General features: G+C 43.1%; 2 protein-coding genes across 3 annotated transcripts; both read right to left on the bottom strand.

Annotated features, from left to right (window-relative positions):
* Window positions 1-1,157: 1,157 nt before the first annotated feature.
* On the bottom strand, window positions 1,158-10,575 carry pdp1 (pyruvate dehydrogenase phosphatase catalytic subunit 1). The gene is made up of 9 exons (XM_030072618.1): window positions 10,476-10,575; window positions 8,296-8,597; window positions 8,020-8,187; window positions 6,321-6,532; window positions 6,155-6,236; window positions 5,590-5,684; window positions 5,151-5,319; window positions 4,816-5,034; window positions 1,158-3,257 (listed from the first exon to the last, which is right to left on the bottom strand). The coding sequence occupies exons 2-9, from the start codon at window positions 8,542-8,544 to the stop codon at window positions 2,877-2,879; spliced, it is 1,575 nt and encodes a 524-aa protein (XP_029928478.1). The 5' UTR covers window positions 8,545-8,597; window positions 10,476-10,575; the 3' UTR covers window positions 1,158-2,876.
* A 726-nt stretch (window positions 10,576-11,301) lies between these two features.
* tmem67 (transmembrane protein 67) lies at window positions 11,302-19,839 on the bottom strand. Of its 2 annotated transcripts, XM_030072168.1 has the most exons (29): window positions 19,607-19,839; window positions 19,231-19,319; window positions 19,048-19,138; window positions 18,848-18,947; window positions 18,284-18,353; window positions 18,089-18,160; window positions 17,908-17,970; window positions 17,230-17,384; window positions 16,979-17,087; window positions 16,694-16,780; window positions 16,244-16,309; window positions 16,005-16,158; window positions 15,804-15,924; window positions 15,605-15,710; window positions 15,251-15,307; window positions 15,046-15,144; window positions 14,838-14,936; window positions 14,614-14,622; window positions 14,386-14,472; window positions 14,179-14,278; window positions 13,897-14,036; window positions 13,649-13,789; window positions 13,403-13,483; window positions 12,983-13,099; window positions 12,749-12,865; window positions 12,534-12,641; window positions 12,198-12,300; window positions 11,976-12,118; window positions 11,302-11,878 (listed from the first exon to the last, which is right to left on the bottom strand). In XM_030072168.1, exons 1-29 carry the CDS (start codon window positions 19,812-19,814, stop codon window positions 11,798-11,800), a joined length of 2,973 nt encoding a protein of 990 aa, XP_029928028.1. In that variant the 5' UTR covers window positions 19,815-19,839; the 3' UTR covers window positions 11,302-11,797. The 2 variants fall into 2 exon arrangements, with proteins under 2 accessions (XP_029928028.1, XP_029928029.1); XM_030072169.1 differs by lacking the exon at window positions 14,614-14,622.
* Window positions 19,840-20,292: the final 453 nt, after the last annotated feature.

Below are 20,292 nucleotides of genomic sequence, written 5' to 3'. Positions count from 1 at the left end.
TATCATATGAAACTAGATGACTTAAGGAATCCATTCATACCAAGTAGCCTATGTCATGCTAGGTTGTCAGCAAGGGTGATAAAATATTGCTCCAGTCAGGCTAAATTTTGGGGAGGGAAAAACTGGGGTCAAAGGGGTCCCTCGACCTTTCACCTCCAGATATCTGGATGAAAATGGGTTCCCACAGGTCCCCCCTTCGCAAACATGTCCACATAATCCCATGACATTTGTTTGCAGCTTACATCACACATTACTTTGCTTTTAGAATGGTAAAACTGTGCCATCGTCATAATCTGCAAGCAGGTGAATGCAACGTGCAAGGTTAACATAGAACGGCATTACGATACCAATCATAAAATGTATGAGAAGCTCCCAGGTGAAGACAACGAATCCAAAGAGGCTTAACTGCTCACAAATTTATTTTTACCTCATGAACTACAAATTGCATTTATTTTACACTGCTGGCTGCAAACCATTTCCAAAGCATAAACTGTAGACATGCACCGTTGTCAATAAAACATCTACAAATGGACAAACGGGACTGTGTTTGTGCTCCAGTAAACACAGCATAGATTCCTCACACGATTCACAATTGGCATGACATTCCGTCTAGAATAGGCAATTAAAGATCTCAGATTTGTTTTATTCCAAAGTCACAGCAAACAGCACAGCCAATGTGTAGAATTGGTGGGCTACAAATACACTATACACATGTCCAGCAGATGGTGTGTTGACACTGTCTATGAGGCAGGTGGTCTGTGTTGTACCGCAGCATCATCTAGTGGTGGCCAGTGTCCCTCTGAGTCTGTGGTGTCGCCACTCCACTGCTGACACCACCGGTCAAAACATTATCACACTGTCCTGGCAAGACATCGAGAAAAAAATTGTGAATTACATCTATATTACATTCAACATCAAAAAACTGGTACTGTTGGTTTTAGGGTCGCCGTCTCATGTAACACTCAACCACTTATTGTGTTGTGAAAAACAACACCAAGGTTGCACTGACCTTCACATTTGTAACCTGATACCACAGTGGCCCTGCAGGTGGCTGCTAGTTAGGTGGGATGGTTCAGCAGCATTCCAGCACTGTATACTCCCTCAGCAGTCTGACTCCAGCATGTACACACATACACACACACACTCACACACCCAAATGGCTGTGCGTAGTCTTACTTTTATTAAATCATTCCAAATACAAAACCCACATAAAGTACAGCTTATACATACAACTGTAGATAAAGACGAGTAACACACTGGTAAAGCTGAGTAAATAACCTTCAAGTATTCAGACAGCTTCTTTCAGATGTACATTCTTTCTGTTCATTTGGGCGTAAACACCGCTGGCGTCCAACCAGGAGCCCGTGATCACTGTTTTGATGGTGATTTTGTCAGGAGACTGGCTTGCTTCTGCTGTTCCCGATCTCATGTGTCTGACATGCGTAGTAACATCAGAAGCAGTAACAAACTGTCAGTAAGGCTCCCAAATGACCCAACATGAAAAAATATAAGGCAACAATACAGTTTCTCTGCAATACAATAAAATAAAATAAAACAGAATAAAATACACACCCTGCAATAGCTGTAATAACCTTTACAGAATATAAGTTTACATATTTCCTGGCATTTTTGACATTTGTGTACAAGACGAGCAAAACGGAAACACAGACAAGTTTGTACATGACAGGTTTAAATACGTGTCCCTTTTAACCATATAGCCTAGACGCCATGGAGAACAACCACAATGTCCATCACTGTTTGCCAACGGCTCAAAGACAGAAGCTGTGCATTGTTTTCTGAGCTCCGGAGCTGCAGCGAGTCTTTGACACGCTGATTGTACGGTGGTTTTCAATCACTGTCTCTGCTTATGTAACCATGCGTGAACACAGCTTTGAAAAACTGGAATTCCTGTCACTGGGCTCCTGCCTTCTGCTTCGTCCGACACTATTGATCTTGACTGAAAACGGCATTCAGTTCACCAGGATTCGAGACAAAGTAGTGCTTTACTGTATGTGAGAGACAAGAGTGTAAGTGGCTTTATGATTACATATTTCGCTGAGGCAAAGTCACGGAAAAGCCAGGTGGGTGACATTCCATCTGTGGTGGTGAAAGGTTTCATGCTTGCCGAGGTTAAAAATGTATGTAAAACGAATACGAGATGTGAAAAGAGCGTTTCGAAAACAGGAAGAATATGGAGAGAAACAGAGACACTGTCCTCTGCTGTAACATCAGTCTCAGGAACAGAGACATCCTACAAAGTGAAAACGACGGCGCCTGCTGCGGCCTGGCCAATTCAGCGGTGCAGAGAATACAGCACGGACAGATTGTAGTTTTAGCAGGACACAACTCAGCTTAAGATTGTCTGTGAAAACGTCAGGAAGTCGATTCAGTGCTGTGTCCCCTGCCCCCCTCAGGCGTCTTCCTTCCCTGTGAAGTCCCGTCCTTCACCCCCTTTGGAATTCACATAAATTCAAGCCCCACTTGGCCTTTCGGAGGGCGAGGGGCTGGAATCTTTTGGCACAAAAGACGAGTCTGTAACAGCGTCCCACACAGGAGCATTGGCTACATAAATATCTGAAGCAAGTGTGTGAAAATCAAGGCTGTCATGCCATGTGATCTTACCTTCATCTTGTGAGATCTCTTCACAAGAAATTCCACTTGGACTGCATACGATCACACACATTTGTAACATAAATAGTATTAAAAACAAATTGACTGCAAGTCCTGGAGAGAGATTCTTAATATTATGGCCTGTCTGTCCACAGTGTGTGTGCTTATAGGTGCATGAGTGTGGTTAAAGAAGAAAGCGTTTGTGTGCGTTAGTCCTCAGTACGACATGGGTGAATGGCTTTTATCGGTTCATATGCACTTCAGGCTCAGGACTGCTCTTCCTGTCTCTGTGCTCCAATCACATGAGGGTTGAACTGAGTGATGATGATGGTGATGTCATCACGATACATGCGAGCCAGCTCCTCGGGCAGCGACAGCATTTTGGACAGCCTCTCGTGGTCCACGGTGCCGAACTCGTTGTTCCCCACCGCGTGACGAATCAGGTGGGTCGCTGCGTTCTGATCCTCGAAGGCTGTGGACATGCGAGCCTTCCTCTCTTCCAGCAGGCCCTGCATCTGTCCCAGGGTGACCCTGTAGCCTCCAACTGTGAGGGGCTGGCGCTGGTGCACCCCTGTTAAATACTCCCCAACAATACGGACCACTTCCTGTCTGTGGAGAGTCTCCCAAAGGCCGTCTGAACCGATCACCTGTTGAGACAGATGATGGAGAGCTGTCAGAAAACACAATCAGAACTTCTTTTGATTCTTTTTTTCTGCTTTATTGGACAGTCACAGTAGAGAGAGACAGGAAAGGAAGGGGAAACGGGATGACTCATTCGCATTTGAACGCAGGCCGCTGTAGTAAGGCCTCAGCCTTGATAAGTGGTACGCACTCCACCAGTTGAGCCACCGGGGCACGCAACACATGATCAGAACTGTCCAATATATGACTTTTGGCTATCATTGGTAAATTAGCATTGGTCAGCCCAAGCATGAATTCAAGGGTAAATTTGATTTCAAAACAATATATCTGCTACACTTTTGAATATGAATAACTGTAAACTGTCTGAAGATTGATGCTGAAACTAGTGGTGTCAAATTATCGCGTTAATTGAGATTAATTAATTACAGTCATATTTAGCGTGTTATGTTTTTTAATCGAGTTAATCTAATTTTTAATCTCTAATTTTACTTTTTATAAAATCGGTTTGTAGGCGTTGGGCTTCCTGTGCTTAAGTTGTTGGGGGTGGAAAACAATGGTCAGTCACACCCTGAAGTGGACATTGATTGGAGGTCATTGTGTTTGTGCCGGCCTGTCACTGGCCCGGTGGCCTGACCGTCTTTTTTTTTTTTTTTTTTTTTTTTTAAAAAACAGGTCGCCGGCCGGCTGGCCTCACCAGTCTGATCTTGTTTTTTTTTTTTTTTTTTTTTTTAAGTCAGAGAGACAGGCCAGGCCAATCAGAGGCCAGCAACCTGTGAAGAGGTCAAGACATGATTGGTTTGTTTTGATTAACACCCGCCCCAACAGTCCGAGTCCGTTGTAAACAGGCAGCGCATGTTGAGGAGGGGGTGTCGCAACTCGTGTGTGTGTGTCTGACTGTGGAGGAGAGGAGAGGAGGTGGAAGAAAAGGTTGCGTGATCGAAGTTAATACATTACCGTATTCATCCGAATATAAGACAATATTTTTTCCATTGAAAATGCCCTGAAAAAACGCCCTCGTCTAATACTGGGGGTCTAAGCAAATACACATGTATTGTGCATATGTAAACCAGTAGGTAGGCTCGCCTGATACCGCGATTACCGGCGAATGGCCGCATTGCGCAGTCATTGCAGCCGCGTATGAACAAAAATTGATATGGCAGTAGGCTATGTGTGCGCCGCTCACCTGTCAGATCCGGCAGACCAGACCCGGTGCCGCGGCCGGGTCTGGCAATTTTTCTGAAAAGAAGACTCCTTTTGAAGTGTTCTGATATTCTGCACCATGTTTGTAGCACATTCAAGATTCTCTTGTTTCCATTTTGTAAATATATTCCTACCTGAAATCCATTAGCCACTATTTTAAAGACTGTTTCAAACCATAAAATTTGTAAGGAAAGGTCACAAATTTTTTTTAAGAGTAATCAATGAGCTGTACTTTCATGCCTGCATTCAGAACTTTTTTCTGAGAGGCACAAATCTTATTTTGGAATTAAATGTCACACAGCACTTGGTAATTTGGTAACAGATGTACAGAAATAGGTGATGTGTTGCTGGCGGGTCTCTCACCAGGAAGCGATCTTGTGGCCGCAGTCTGTGGTATGTAATCTCAGGCTCAGCAGTCAGGTAGGGGGGTGTGTGGTAGTTGGGAGGTATAAACTTTGTATGTTCGTTTTCATGGAGCTGGTCGGGTCCGGACTCCAGCACACGCTTCTGCAACTCAATGCTCCACTTGAACTTGACATCACCAAATGCACGAAATGGCATAAGGAGGCCAAGTAATCGGTCCTGACGGGCAGATAGAGAGGGAGAGGGGCAGACAAAAGGGTGGAAAGGCTCTCAGTAACATAATGTCATGGTAACAACCAAATTAGGTGAAAAGTATAGACAAACAATCTCAGTACCTGTCGTATGACTGTCTTCCTCTCTGATGGCGGGTGCTCACTCCGTATTCGAGTCACCTCATCCTCATTCTGGGCATTGTGGTCGTTAGACAGAGTGTGAGCACTGAATGAGCCATCCTCCTCCTGCACCCCCAACACCGCCCGCCCATCCCCTGCATTGGCGATATACCTTAGGAACAGAAAGGAGAAGAGTCAAGGTCAGAAATGCCTGATGTGACATAAAAAAAACCCTTTATGCACTCAGGCCCATTTAAGTCAAAATGCATTTTTTCACCTTCAATGAGTAATAAAAAGTACGAAAAAATTATAATGACCTCTGTAATATAACCTTTTTTCTTAATGTTCAGTAATATTTTTCTTACTCAAAGCCCACAGCTAAGATAAAGTATCAACTGACGAGACACAGGGAGAAATAAGTTTATGAATTTATCGGCCATACAGGTCTTGTCCATCGATGTGAGCCACACATGCCGTTGCTCCGGAAAAGGCCACTCTCAGAACCCAGTAGTGCAGGAAAGCATTCGGGTCTCCCACCTGGACAGACACAGAAACACCGTCGTCAGCTTCCAGTTATGATATGGCTCATGTCAGGTTTGAATTACAGGGCAGAGGCACTGGCAAAGAGACCCGAGCTCACCTCAAAGCAATAAAAGTTTAAATTTGGATGGTTACACCACTGCTGTGAAGCGGAGCTGATATTCAATAAGTATGTTAATATTTCCCTGACAAGAAGAAGACCAGAGGTCCCTCTCAAATGTAAAATTCCCTGACTTACCATGACTAACATGTTGAATTTCCATGACTTATATGAACATTTTTTTCCATGCTTTTCTCTTAACCATCATTTTAAACATTTTAGATTGAGAGGTGTTATTGAAGATTTGACAAAAAAGTTAGTATGTATTAAATGTTTACATTTGGTGAATAACTAATTACTAGTTACAGCTACTTTTTTTAAACTGTAGCTGACAAAACTGGATTACATTTCAGTGGAGCTTCCCCACCTGAGCCTCCAGGGAAAGGTCATTGTCCAGCCTCTTGAAGGCATTAAGCAAGGCCTCCCTAGTGTCTGGAATCTCTCCTGGGCTGAGAACAGAGACACAAAAATATATGTGAGAGAGAAACAGAGAAATTACAGTAGAAGGAAATGCTGGGCCTCCCTCCCCTCACCTGTTGAGGTCTATCAGCTCCTGCCAGTAGGTTCGGAGGCTGTTGAAGTAGAGAGTCTGAGCCTCCCTGCTGAAGTAGTCATGGGGGTGTTTATGCCACTGCAGGATGGGGCTGAGGGCCCTGCCAGCCTCCACTGCTGCCTCCAGGTCACACAGAGTCTCATGAGGCAGCAGGGACACAGCGATGTAGTAAAACAACCTCTCACTCAGCGCCTGGCAGGGAAAAGGAGATGAAAACAGAACATAATACAACAAATGAAACGGTGAAGATAACAGAACACATAGAACACAGTGAAGATGAAGATGTACTACCTTCTTACAAGCAAACTTATATTTGCTAGAAAAAAAATGTTTTCAGTATTGACTACTGACAGACTTACATGTTACAAGATATTTGTCCTTGCTGAAACTAACTATTGACAGAGCAGGTATGCAAGTTTGCACTGCCAGTTGCACTGTCAGCACCTTAGGAATCTACTTGACCCTTCTGGACCAGGGAAAGGAAAATAAATGCTTTTCTATCAATTTTTCATAAACTGTAAAATGTATGTTGACTGATCATGATAAAGAGCTGCAAAATTACAGAATTTATCAAAAGTAGGCAATTGATTCTTTAAAAAAAATTGAATAATCCTCTTCTTTTTTTAAGATTATTTTTTGGTGTTTCTGCTTTATTAGACAGTCACAGTGGAGAGATACAGGAAAGACAAGGCAGAGAGTGGGGATGACAGCAGCAAAGGGTGTGGCCCAGATTTGAACCCAACACATAGTAATATGAGGAGAAAAGACAGTGTCATTTCAAAAGGCCAGTAAATTTCTCCATTTCTCCATCTTGCCAATATGAAACCTCAAAAGAGGTTGTTTTAGCTACTTGCTCTGCCAACATATTGGCTAGGTACTGCCAGTTCTTGTTGTTGGCAATGAATGCGTCCTGGCAGTATTTGTCGGTGGCTTTAAAACACATGGGCCAATCTGATCCGCTATGCTTCGAACCCAGGACTCAGCCTTAACAAGTGGTACGTGCTCTACCTCGTGAGCTACCGGGCCACCCCCTGATTCAACATTTTAAACCCACTGACACTGTTGCTTCCATAACTGAGGAAAACAATTTTCCTTTTGCTAGGTAATTCAAAGAACATGCCATCATATACAAACAGTAACTAAGTAGTAATGCCTATTCTGATTGGCGAAAGAATAAGTAATGAGAGTGAGCCAAAGGCATAGCAGAGAGGCTTAGCACTGGGTGAAAAATACTAACACCATTGACTTGTTTATTTACTGACTAATCCACAGGCACAAGTAAGTGGCAGTTAATTGCTCCAGACCATTGATCAAGCCTTACAGCTGAGCCCTGATATGTACAGAAATTCATCTTGATGTGCTTGATCTTTAAATTATGATTTTTTTTCTCACAATGAAAAGATAAGTGACATCAAGTGCATTAGACTGAAATGACAGGAATGTGGGCGCGCCGGTGGCTCACCGGTTAAGAGTGTGTACCATGTACCAGGGCTTAGTCCCGATCGCAGCGACCTCAGGTCCTTTGCTGCATGTCATCCCCTCTGTCTCCCCTGCCTTTCCTGTCTAGCTATACTGTGACTGTCAAATAAAACAGAAATGCCAAAAACAAAAAGAAAAGAAAAGAAAAAGAAATGACAGGAACATAAGTAGTAGGCTACATCAGATTTATCTCTCTCTACCTGGGCACAGGCACAGCCAGCATGACCATCAAACACACCCAGCAGCATTCCTCGAGTCTGCAGACAGGTGGCCGCACTGCGCCGGTCCTCTATGGGAGCATTGGCTGGTAGCTGGTTACTGTCAAACCCCATCACTGATGACACATTCTTCCCATCAAACTCTGGCACCTAGAAACACAATGTACAAAAATGACACTGTAAAAGCTTTATTGGTGATACTGACTGGAGGCAAAGGGGCAAAATGTGTTTTCTGTTTGAGTGTGTCATCCCACAAACCTTGAAGCTGTACTCATTGGCTTTCAGGATGGAATTGACCTGCGGAGGGGTGAGGGTGTAGCTGCAGAGGTCTGAGGTGGTCCGGTAACCTCTTGAGGGAAGGTGAAACCGCCAAATATGGGAAGGGTGTCTTGAGGCGTGTCGGTGAGAAATGGGCCCTAAGTGCGACTGGTGTTGACATGGTAACAGGCTGGGGGCCAAGAGCTTGGCACGGGGCAAAGCCCGGAGAAGCTGTGATGTCACAGGCATGGCTGATGGTGCACTTCAGGGACACACACAGTGCACCACTGATGCATACACACCTACCAGAGAGGCACAGACACACTGAACTCAGAGGCATAGCACTCAAAAACAAACAATACTCTCTCTGCTGCATGTCCCTGAACATGCAGCAGAGAGAGTATTGGAAACACACTTCTTTCTATGTGCACCATGTGTTGTATAATGTGCAAACAGACAGACAGAATGCGGGATGGCGTGAGCTCTTGAAGTTGGGAGGGGTGGGAGCAGAGTCCAAAATGAATATCACTAAAATTGATATTCATTTTGGCCAGTAGCTACTCGAACACAATAGCAATCGAAAACCTCTTTTGTAAACAGTCTTTGGTCTTTGCCAGCTTTTAAACATTGTCCCTGCTGGCCACCATACATGCTCTCTGACCATGAGAAAACCAAATCAAATCAAAACCGCATCCCAGCGGTAGCATTTAATCTTGAGCAGTCGTTCCGTCCGGTGTCTCTGCTGGCTGGCTGGTTAACTAGCCTGGTGTAAGATGAAACTTAATGTCATTTCCATGCGGCCAGAAGGGGTGAGGCCACCAAAGAGGAAAATGAATGAGTGTCCAATGCATATGTGAGTGAGCAGGTTTTAATGTGTCACACAGTACCTAATTCTGTGAGCAAAAGCACTGAAAACAGACAAGGTGATATTTCTATGAAAATATATTTATCATCATTATTTTAAAAATACTCTTGGCAGGCACTTTTTTTTTTTTTTTTTTTTTAAAACTTTACAAGCCCTTTATGGGACAGCCAAAAAGTTAATTTAGGACACTGCTAGGAGGGCTGTGTGTGTGTGTTATAGAAAAGTATAATCAGCATGTTATAAAGGGCAAGCAAAAAAAAAAAAAAAAAAAAAAAAAAAAATCTACTGCAATAAAGAAACTGAAACAGTACTTGACAATACTGCTGTGATAGGTGTAGTCTACTAATCTCATATGCAAACTGTCTCAGAGCTGTCATGCCACAGTCTGGATTGTAAGACTGGTGATGTAAGAGAGCCGACCTGCCTCATTTCAGAAATGCAGGGTCAGTGACCCGCTCCATCTGACTTTCATGAGTGTGTATTAACTTAGTGACAGAACAACCGAGACAGCATGCCCTGGTGTCTGGCTTCAGCTGCAGCTCTGCTCTGTGGCTCCATGAGCAGATCTTGCAGGGCTGGAATGGCCAACTATTAATAGCCCTGGTATGAATCCTGGCCATGACATTTGCAAACTTGCGAAATGTTCTGCCCGGTAATGTCCCACTGAACTGAATCTGAGCTATGCCTCGCATCACGAATTAAATGCTCAGTCTCTGTGCAGCTCGAGGGAGGATATTCTCATTTTTATCCGGCTGGAGAGGAGCTGCAGGCAGCCTCCAGACAATGTAAGGTTATCAGCAAAACTAGCTGCTCAAAAGCTGCTGGATGTTTGAGACAAAATATCCGGTGAGAAGACAAACCGAGCTGCCACTAGCGAAGAAAGAGCTACACCAACAAGTTGTATACAAGTCACAGAAGGGCCCATCCCAGCGTTACAAAAAGTTGCCATATTTGTTGACATACCTAGCCTCCCAGCTAGGAGGCTAGTCTACACAACCGTAGAGAAATCACAAATCAAACGCCGGGACCTTCAGCAGAAGAAACCCTGTCTGTGCGGTTGTATAAGACCACACGGTGCGCCGCTGTGCCGCTGGACATGACGCCGTCTGTCCAGCAGCTACAACATGCGTCAGCCAACCTAGCAGGACACACACATTTAAGCTAGCCGTCTGCGTTAACCTTACACCCTCCGACTGCCAAGCTGGGTCATTTTTGCTGTAATGAGAGATTGGTTGCATCCCACATGCACACTTATAAGTTACAATTTCTCTTTAAAAAAATGTGAATGAAGCACCAAGTGAAGGCGTCCTCTCACCTTATCCGATGGATTTGACGTGCTTGTTGAAGTTCATGTCTGAGTGCCGAGCCCTCTGCGCTGCATCAGTCCCGGACGCCGGGGCGCAGCGTGAGCGCTGATTGGCTCGGCGCTCAGCCTCGATGATGTCAAATTAATCACAGGCTTTTTTGTTTTTTTTACTACTCCTGTTATATCTCTGTACTGTACTGAGTGTACTTTGTGTCTTAACTGTCTCGTTATGCACAGTGTTAATGATGTCAGTTCTTCTGTCAGTTTTTTCTTAAATTAAAAAAAATAAATAAACAAATAAAAAGAAGTCCAATGTGCAAACCCAATCAATTACACAACTGCACTGTTATTCAATTACAATTACACTGATCAGCTTATTGTCTGTAATATGAGATAGTGATGAATTTGTGGTCAAGGGTTACACAATTAAGCTGATTTCATTTTATAGAATACCCTTTTTAAGTTACAGCTCATAAGACTGAGTAAGAAATTAAAAATAATTTAATGACCATTCTACACTTAAATGCTCTGACTGCAAAAATAAATATCCTATATGAAACATCATTCATAACGAGCACATTTTTCAATGTTGGGTCACATATTCTCTTTAAAACAATTTATTAGTTATTGATTACTTATATTAGTGATAATCACTATGACAGTCAGTGGTGTTGTTTGAACAGGCTCTGAAATATTGCCTAAAAACACAGAGAAAAAAAATCTGCGAGAGCAGCTTCCACGTTGGTTCTGGCTTGATTTATCCTGCCTCACTTAATACTAACATCTATCAACAGGAACAAAACCACCAGAGCAAATACTGTGAAACAAGTCCGTCTTCATATCAAAGGTAAAATTTTAATCAGCAAAAATACTGAACACTGTACAAAAATGGACCAAAATATTCAAATCACTGAATCAGTGGTGAAAAACACTGCATATACAAAAATGTAGAAAAAGTAGAACAGGAAAAGCAATCGCTGGTCAAGCTGTAAACAAAAGACCTTTTCCACAGCAGCCACTGTGACATGAAATCTAAAAAACAAACAAACAAACAAAAAAAAAAAAAACAGGTGTTACTGATGATATTAATTCAGGTTTCATTCTACTGGAGCTTGGCAGAGTCTCTCCAGTGAAGCAGAATATGCAGTAGAAAGGCCTGGACTCTGTCAGACCTCAGTGGAAAGGAACCTTTATTAATGTCATTAGTAACACCTGTGTCTACTCTGCTTTTTCATTCCCCATCAAAATGGCTGTTGTGAAGAGTCTGTTAAGATTTTCTAGAAACACATCGCTACACAACATTGGCATTATCCATTACTCGGCGTGGACTTCTATATCAAGAATCGCTGATCCACCAAAGTCTTACTGGCAAGGTTTCTCCTTCCAAAACTGTTGCGGATCAAGCGAAATACCTGTAATGGATGATATAGTTTTTATTGGACATGGTTACACATGCATGAGTGCACTTTTTAGCACAGTGACGAAGACATATGCACACAAATTACTGACCATTTGCTGTATGTACGTAAGCACAGCTGCAAGTACAAAGCTCTGCGCTCCAAGGTCGACTACACAGAAGAACAAAGTGTCAAAGATCAGCAGCGTGGCCTCATTTCCATAAAACAGCACGTCACTGAAGGAGTGGGCCTCATCTACACAGAGAAAAGCAAACAGACATTACAAACATGCATGCACACATGCACAAACATGATGTGCACCAGAGATCATTACCATTGTAGAAGATGCTTTTTTCACCGGGCTCAAGGAACTCCATCCCTATCACTCTCTCAAACAGCAGCTTGTCCTTCACTATGTAGTCTATGTCGCGGTTTGCCTGTGGTTAATGAAGCACAACATGAGAATGAAAAAAGCTAGTCTGTACCAAATATATCTAGGACACTGCAAACAATTTATGCACACTCACTCTACCTTTTTATGCAACAATTGATATTCAATCAAATCAAATTCTATTCCTGTATGTATATATATGTTTGTGTGTGTGTGTGTGTGTGTGTGTGTGTGTGTGTGTGTGTGTGTGTGTGTGTATCAATGTGCATTTGTACTGACATGGTCTATAATAGATCCCAGGAAGCGGTTCAAGGTGTTGTAGGCTCTGGTGCTTTGCTCAAACGGGTTGGCTGAGGATGCGTCTACCAACCGGGACGGCCCGTTTCTCTGAAGCATACAAGAAAATAAAAAGCTCAAAACAGGGAATCACTTTTCCCATTGTCTGCAACAGATTACATCTCAGTTACAGATGCAAGCAAGAGACAAGCACACACCCTGCTGAGTGGCTCCCGTATCCTATCATACTGTGCGCGGAGGTGGTTGTTGATGGAGACCTGAAAGGTCTGAGTGTCTGTGTTTGGAAGCAGTCCCCTCTGACCACAGAGGGACTCCTTTAGACAGAGACAGATTTGCAGAAACAGAGAGAGGGTGGTTATATTGTTGATCAGCAATAAAGTTTAAACATGTCTTAAGTGCAAACAGAGCATGTAGTCTGTCACTGTACACACAGCTTCTCTCTTTAAGTTGGAGTTCATCTCCTCCATGTTGGTATCGGAGTGGCCGTGCACTGATCGCCCGTGGATGTAGTAGCCAAAACACCGGTGGGAGAGTAGTAGGACGGAAACCTACATGGAAAAATGGAGAGACGAAATGCATGCAAGTAAAAACATTACATATATGGTGGGGTATTGTCACTGGTTTGCTAATTTGATTTGATTCCCAATTCAAAAGGTAATGACTTGATTTGATTTTCAGTTCTATATAGACTGGGTTAGGGTTTCAGTTACAATTCCCACAGGGGGAACAAAAATATATCAAAAGATGGATTCATGGATTAAATTAATCAGACTGTTATAATAAAGACTGATTAAAATCTTAAAATTGATTAATTTAACCCAGCCCTAATTACAAACACGTGCTATACTTACATTACTGATGGAGCAGAGATCCACAAACTGGCGGATTTTGTCCTCTACAAAGCGTTCATGGAACACTGTGAAGAATATTACCTGGAAAGATAAATCATTATGGTTTTGTAAGATAAATTATTGCCTAAGAGAGATTTCCAGGCATTCATTCATCCCATCATTTCTCTAAACAGACTGTTAAAGCTGAGAGGGAGGTGCTTTTGTGAGCACCGGGATAATAAAGGCTACAGCTCTTGGCAGTTTCACCTGCAAAAGTCCGACACAGAGCCAAAGCGTGGCTGCAAGGCCGTAGCGCAGTGTCAAGCTGTAGGGAGGGGTGTATGCCTCGGGGGAGCGCTTTAATGTTGACCAGGGATCCCTCAGGGCCAGACTGGAGAAGCCCACCACCTAGACAATACAGCGGGACAATAACAGGAATAAGAAATGCAAAACAACAAAATGCTCAAAAAAAAAAAAAATCAGGAAAGCCAGAAGAGTGTGTTTGTAAGACATACTTCTAGAAGGAAGAGCACAGCCATGATCTGAAAAGTCGGACTGATCTTGCGGATGGTCTGGATCTCATTCCACTCGTTGGCCACAAAGTAGGTCCTCCAGATGCTGACTGGAGAGGGGTCACGCTTCGGCTCACTGGCGGCTGAAAGCAAGAATTGATACAGTAACTAGACTTAGCACCGCTGGATGATTACTTATTAAACACAAAGCATAATCGCTGATTCAAGAGCGGGTGATTTCAGGTCTGAGTTTGTGGGGAAAAAAAAGGCTAAACATGTTTGTACCTTGGAACGTCCTGCTGGCTTTGCTTCGTGGTCTTTCCCAGTCAATGAAGAACACATCAATTGATAACTGCTGGATGAGCTTATGGAGGAACTGGATCGCCTAGGTACACATAATACAAACAGTATGTTCAGCACACAAACACGTCAGGCAGCTTTCAAACCGAATATTCATTTTCACATCTACTACATTCAGTGTGTGTTTGTCACCTTGAAAGCGAAAGCACAGCCAATGTATGTCACAAATTGTTCCTCTTGAGCAGGCAAAGGTAGCAGCACGGATACAAACTGTTGGGCCTAAATCCACACAAACAAACACAAATCATGACAGACAGCAGCCAATAACAATCACATCTTCCTATGGTTTCATGAAACTAATTGGGGCAAGGAAGGTAAAGGAAGAATGTCTAGGAAAGATTAAAGAGGGAAAAGACTTGCCTCCAACGTCTGAAGAGTGCAGAGAAAGGAGGGAAAAAAACATTAAGGAGTTAAGAAAACATCCACCCTTCCTTGATTTAAAAGGAAACCAAATGAAAAGGGGGTCAAAGGGAAAGAGCTGTGCAAAGGAGATACTGGCAGCAGCATTTTAAAGCTGCCAAGTATGAAAATCCTCAATCGCATGAATGAAAGCAACGTCTATGGTTAAAGCCAATGATGCTAACCTTGTAAAAGATAAGCCAATAAAGTCCTGTTCCCACGGTGATGATGAAGAAAACGTTGGCCAGATCGCCAGCATAGAACAACAGGAACCTCAGCATGGTCTGAAGGAGGAAGAGATAGAGAGAGAGGAGAGAGAGGGAGAGAGGAATGTGTAAGTGTAATTGAAATTTAAATTCAGGCATTTTCAAGAGCCAGTTTCTGCTATTCTACCTCCATGTCAATGTTGGGTGATAAGGTCCTCCTCTTCCAGCTTACAGTCTTCAGCAGAGAGTGGAGCACTGCCACACCACCCATCACACCTAGAGCAGTCTGTGCACACAAAACACTTACAGCCAGTAATCTCCTTTGTCTTCTCAATACTTTTCTTTCTCTTATTAAACCAATTATTTCCTCTTTAAATGACCCTTATACTCACATCTGTCTTCAAACGAGTCTCGTGCTGATCCATCTCATACTCCACAGCAAAAGATACCTGGAAAAAGTAAAGGGGATAAGACATAAGCTGGCCAAAAAAATGCTATATAGTTATATAGACTCAAAAAGGGCCATGCCAAAAAGAGAGCCTCTAGAGTCTAATAAGACCAAGACAAAACACAATTTTGAAGTGTGCTCATGATCTAGAGATTACATAAAACAACTCTTGGGTCATCAGGTTATTGCAACTTCAGCCCAATATTTTGAATTAGAAAACATGAGGTAAAGGTGTGTGTGTGTGTGTGTGTGTGTGTGTGTGTGTGTGTGTGTGTGTGTGTGGATGAGACTGACTCACGGGAACAGTTTGTGTGTTGGTGTCTGTGATGAGAACATCACTGTAGGACACAGACATCAGAGGGGTGAACACCTGTCCCTTTTGGGTCGCTGGAACCAGCTGGAACCTACAGAACGTGCACATCACATGTAAATAAACATACACTGGGTTTGCATAAAGCAGTTAGAAAAAAAAGCGCGTTTGTGTGTTTGCAACCGGCCTTATTGTGATGCTGCTGGCGACGCGGATGACTTTTGGCGTGGCGCTGAGGGTCTTCTCTCTTCCGCTCAGTGTGTCAACCAGGAACACACGGCGAGACAGGTACCAGTTCTTCATGCTCTCTGTGCATGACACAAGCCATTCGATTAAAATTATTTACACACATAAACACACATACACACACAGAGAAATGAAACCTCACCTTGGTTGATGAAGCGTCCATTGTACTGCTGGTTGAGGATCAGTGTGGGAAGAGGAAGAAGTCTTGTGTCCTCTCCTCCACCAACGTCCACAAACACGTCATAGAATAATGGCTCTGGATACACACGCAACAACTCTGCCACCGAGAGATCACACTACACACAAACACACAGCATATAACACAGCTGCAGAATGGATAGTAACTTTGTATATAAGCATAATAAAATAAGATCCTCTTACTTTCTCCTGGTAAGCGGTTCCAAAGTAGAAAGCTGCCTGCTGTCTGGTGGCTGTGTCGGGACAAAGCTAAAATAGACGATGAGAGATGGTTAAAAAGGTTTGGAGGAAATTACAAGATATAAAAGGAACACTGGACTTGTATGATTGGGGGCTGCTCCCACCTTGTGGCCAACACAGCCATTACTGTTTTACCAAAGATGAATACAGCAAGCTTTCCGTGCAAACCATGTATTTTTAAACTGTTGGTGCAAAATACACCCTATCCTAAAAATAATACAATAAAATGCTTGTTGATGCAAAGGAGAAGTGGGAGGCAACACTTGACAGCTGGCTTTACCATTCATGTATGATTATTATGTCACACACACAAAAAAAAAAAAAAAAAAAAAAAATCACACCTCTCCTGTTTTGACAGGCAACTTGTTTATGATCATTCATTCAGCATCTTACCTGGAGATAACCTCCTCCTATCTTGTCCCATCTAAGGAACTCCCCTCTGGCATTGTAGACAGCAGCGCGCAACTTGATATCAATATTCTGAAAAAAGCCAGCAATATGTCTTAAATTTTTTGTATCAAAGCAGGTTTAAACTCAGTTTGCCATGTTATTAAAGAAATAAAATGCTGTTCCTAAGGTGCCATTTTTCTATTGTGGCCTTAAATTGCCAATAAAGTAGGAGTTTGTTTGTTTAGTATCTGACCCAATTATGGAAGAGGATTAAGGTTCACTGCTGACCTTGTTACTTCCTTTGAAACTGAACCCAGTGGTTAAGGGATCAGTTTGAAGGACTCGACTGGCCAGTCCCGGCTGATCCCCGTAGAAAAGCCATGGCAGATTAGCCCTCCTGAAGATAGTGGAAACAAGGACATTTATTACAGCTGAGCCTGAGTGAAACCAAATCATATGGGAATAAATTGCAGAATCACAAGATGCAGCACAATCTTTTATTTATTTATTTTTTTTAAGTTCACAAACGTGCCAGTTACCAGTAGGCAATGTCCTGCGTTGAGCCCAAAGCAGCTGTGGATCTGAAGATGGAGTTGAAGAGACCGCAGGCATCGTTGGCCACGCTGCTGAGGGAGTGCATGTTCATCACACACATGTTCCCCAGAGCCTGGCACGCTGTCAGGTTGGAGAAGACCTGTGGATACGCAACTTGTTTACACACACCATATGACACACACAAGAAGGTTCTGGGATAAACTGTCATGATTCCCTCTAATGTTGTGGTTCAGCCCATCACAACTGTTTAAGTGAAATTTCAGTATCAACATGGGAGTTTTGGCATCCAGGTGGAGTGAATGCATACAAGCAATCATTGTAAGCTGTCTATTTTTTTTTATTTTTTATATATAACTTTAATTGATGATTATTTTGCCATGTTTGGACCATGTAATTAATATGTCAAAGTTGAGTAATAAGTTTGTTGTTTATTTATGAGTTCATTGTTTGCTTACTTTTCGCATATAAACTACATGTGTTTCTTTACTGGATGCAATGTGTTTTTCTGTTTTCATTACACAAACCAAAAATTCCAGCAATTAAAACAGCTGAAATAGCTAAATAACTTTAAATGAACACACCATGATGACAGAGGCTGACTAGTAGAACCTGCATCTCATCCTATAGTAGTTTTCAAAGAGACAGACAAATAGAGTATTTACAAGGCATGCTGCTGATGAGGAGTACAGGTTTTTGACGAACCATGCAGACTGGATCGGAAGAGCCTGTGGGGATAACACAACAACAACAACAACAACAAAAAATGAAATTTGTACATATGGTTGAGTAACAAAACAGTAAAACTTGAGGTAAAAAGAGTGAGCAGAAGAGCTAGAGACTCACCAGCTGAGCAAAGTTGACGTTGGAGTTCACAGTGGTGGGGAGGCTGTTGGGTGGGAAACACAGACCTCCCGCCTGAGGAAATTCACACCAGCCGTTAATAACACAGTAATTCTATGAGAGGTTTGGTTGTTATTGACTTGTGTGTGTACGGTATGATAGAGAGTGGATCGAGGGTAGAGGGATGGCTGAGCTCACCTGGACATTATTCTGGCCACATACACAGGAAAGGGAGGTGTTAATGAATGAAGCTTGACATCTCTCGCACCTGAAAGAGAATTTCACAAACTTTTCAATCTACCTCACACACACACTGAAGCGCGGAATTGAGTCAGCATTCATTACTGTACTTAGCCCTCTCTTCACACACTGTTTCAGCGAGTGACAAAGTGCAACTGGTGCTAAGAGTGTTGTCTGGCATTCTCCAGAGCCTTTCACTAGGTGCTCAAATGTTTGTGTTTTTCTCTTCATTACAATTGATGGTAGTCCTCACAACAAACAGAACAACACAATCTAAGATGATATGTCTTAAATCTGTAGCAAAATCCTTTGTTGCTCTTTACATACAATCATGGTGCAGTTGAGAGCCAGCCGACAGCATTATTCTCATCTAATTATTGTTCCAGAATAAATAATGTGCACAATATATAACTTCCAAAGCTTCGGTCCACTTCACAGGGTTACATGTTTATTGATTCACAGCGTCAGAAATCTGCATGAAACAGCTGAGTTCATCTATGCATCCCTGTGCGGTGTTGATACCTGTCCCCGTTGCTGTTTGGTGCTGAGAAAGCGGGGCCACTTCCATTGCATATCTCACACCTGGCCTCATCGAGAAGGTTGCCCTGCACATCCCTCTCCACTGAGGGTGAAAAAAAAAAAAAACATACTCAGCATCAAACACTTATGCATAAAATCTCTGTCGTTGTATAGTGATGCCATATTTGCAGCAGGTGACTCACCCAGAATACCCCCCTTTGGGCAATGGCATGTCCCCTCATCGGTCACAATGCCTGGACAGCGAATACAGCCAAACCCATCTTTTGTCACCACCTGCATGGACAGGACAGCATATCAACACAATGCCACGACAAGATCAGCTGTGCAGGGAGTGCAGCAAGGTAAGGTAAACTGTGCATGCATACGGGCTTGTCGGTGGGGCATATCTGACAGGTAGTGGCCGCTCCATTAGTGGTGAGAATCCGGTAGCCAGCTTGGCAAACACAGCTCAGTCCTGCGGGTGGAGGGGAAGTAGTAGAGGGTTAGAATGCAGGCACAATGCTCCATGTTTAGCTGAAATGTTGTGTATGGCAGCTAACGTTAGGTCATTAACCAACAGCGCAGTCTCCCGTCAAACTGCTGTCACTGCCATGGCTCACCAGTGGGTTGCTAGGCATAAAATAGTAGGCTAGTTACCAAATCCTAATGTCAGCTAGATAGCTCCTTCGCCATTTATTATTAGCCAGTTTCAAATCAGCTAGCTTGAGTTATCTGACTTAGTGATGCTACTCATGGCCGAACCTGTTTCACTCGCCCGTTGGTTTGACCCGCACGCAACACACGACAAACTGCCGATGTCGAAAAACCTCTCCACCCCGCAGTCCGACACGGCCTGGTACGGGATGAGAAACTGCTGGCAGAGAGCCGTCTCACTCGCTAATATGAGCAATATCGTCGTTACAGTGAGTCTGCGGCTGTTAGCGAGTAACGTTAGCGTCCCCGTCGCCATGGTAAACAACAGGCTTCCTGTCTCCCACAATCCCTTCCCGCGTGGTGACGCTCCCGGCGCGCCTCCGCTGTACATCCATGCGCGTCCCCGTCTTCACTCGATCAAGTAGATAAAACTAACTCCATCCAGTCATCATATAATTTCAGGTATCACACACAAATCCTGCTTATTCTTCCACCGGATTAGTCTGAAGCAGGTTTCATAGAGGATCAATCACATCCCACAATGAAAATATCACATTTGATTAGATGAAATATCAAGGAGGTGTGTGAAAATAGATTTTATTAAGGTATGAAGTTATTCAGACAGTACTTATGATATGTAACCTCGTTATGTGTTCATTTTATTAGATATACATTTTTAGTAAGGGGCTCAAATCCAAGACACCATTAAGATAATTGGTGTAAAACATTCATATTGACTGTACAAATGACACTGGCAGAAGGGGTGTTGATCTTGGCCGCACAATAGGTGGAGT

This window comes from Myripristis murdjan, chromosome 16 (genome assembly GCF_902150065.1).
Source record: "Myripristis murdjan chromosome 16, fMyrMur1.1, whole genome shotgun sequence".
NCBI classification, from domain to species: Eukaryota; Metazoa; Chordata; class Actinopteri; order Holocentriformes; family Holocentridae; genus Myripristis; species Myripristis murdjan.
This window is presented reverse-complemented; position numbering and strand designations above follow the sequence as displayed.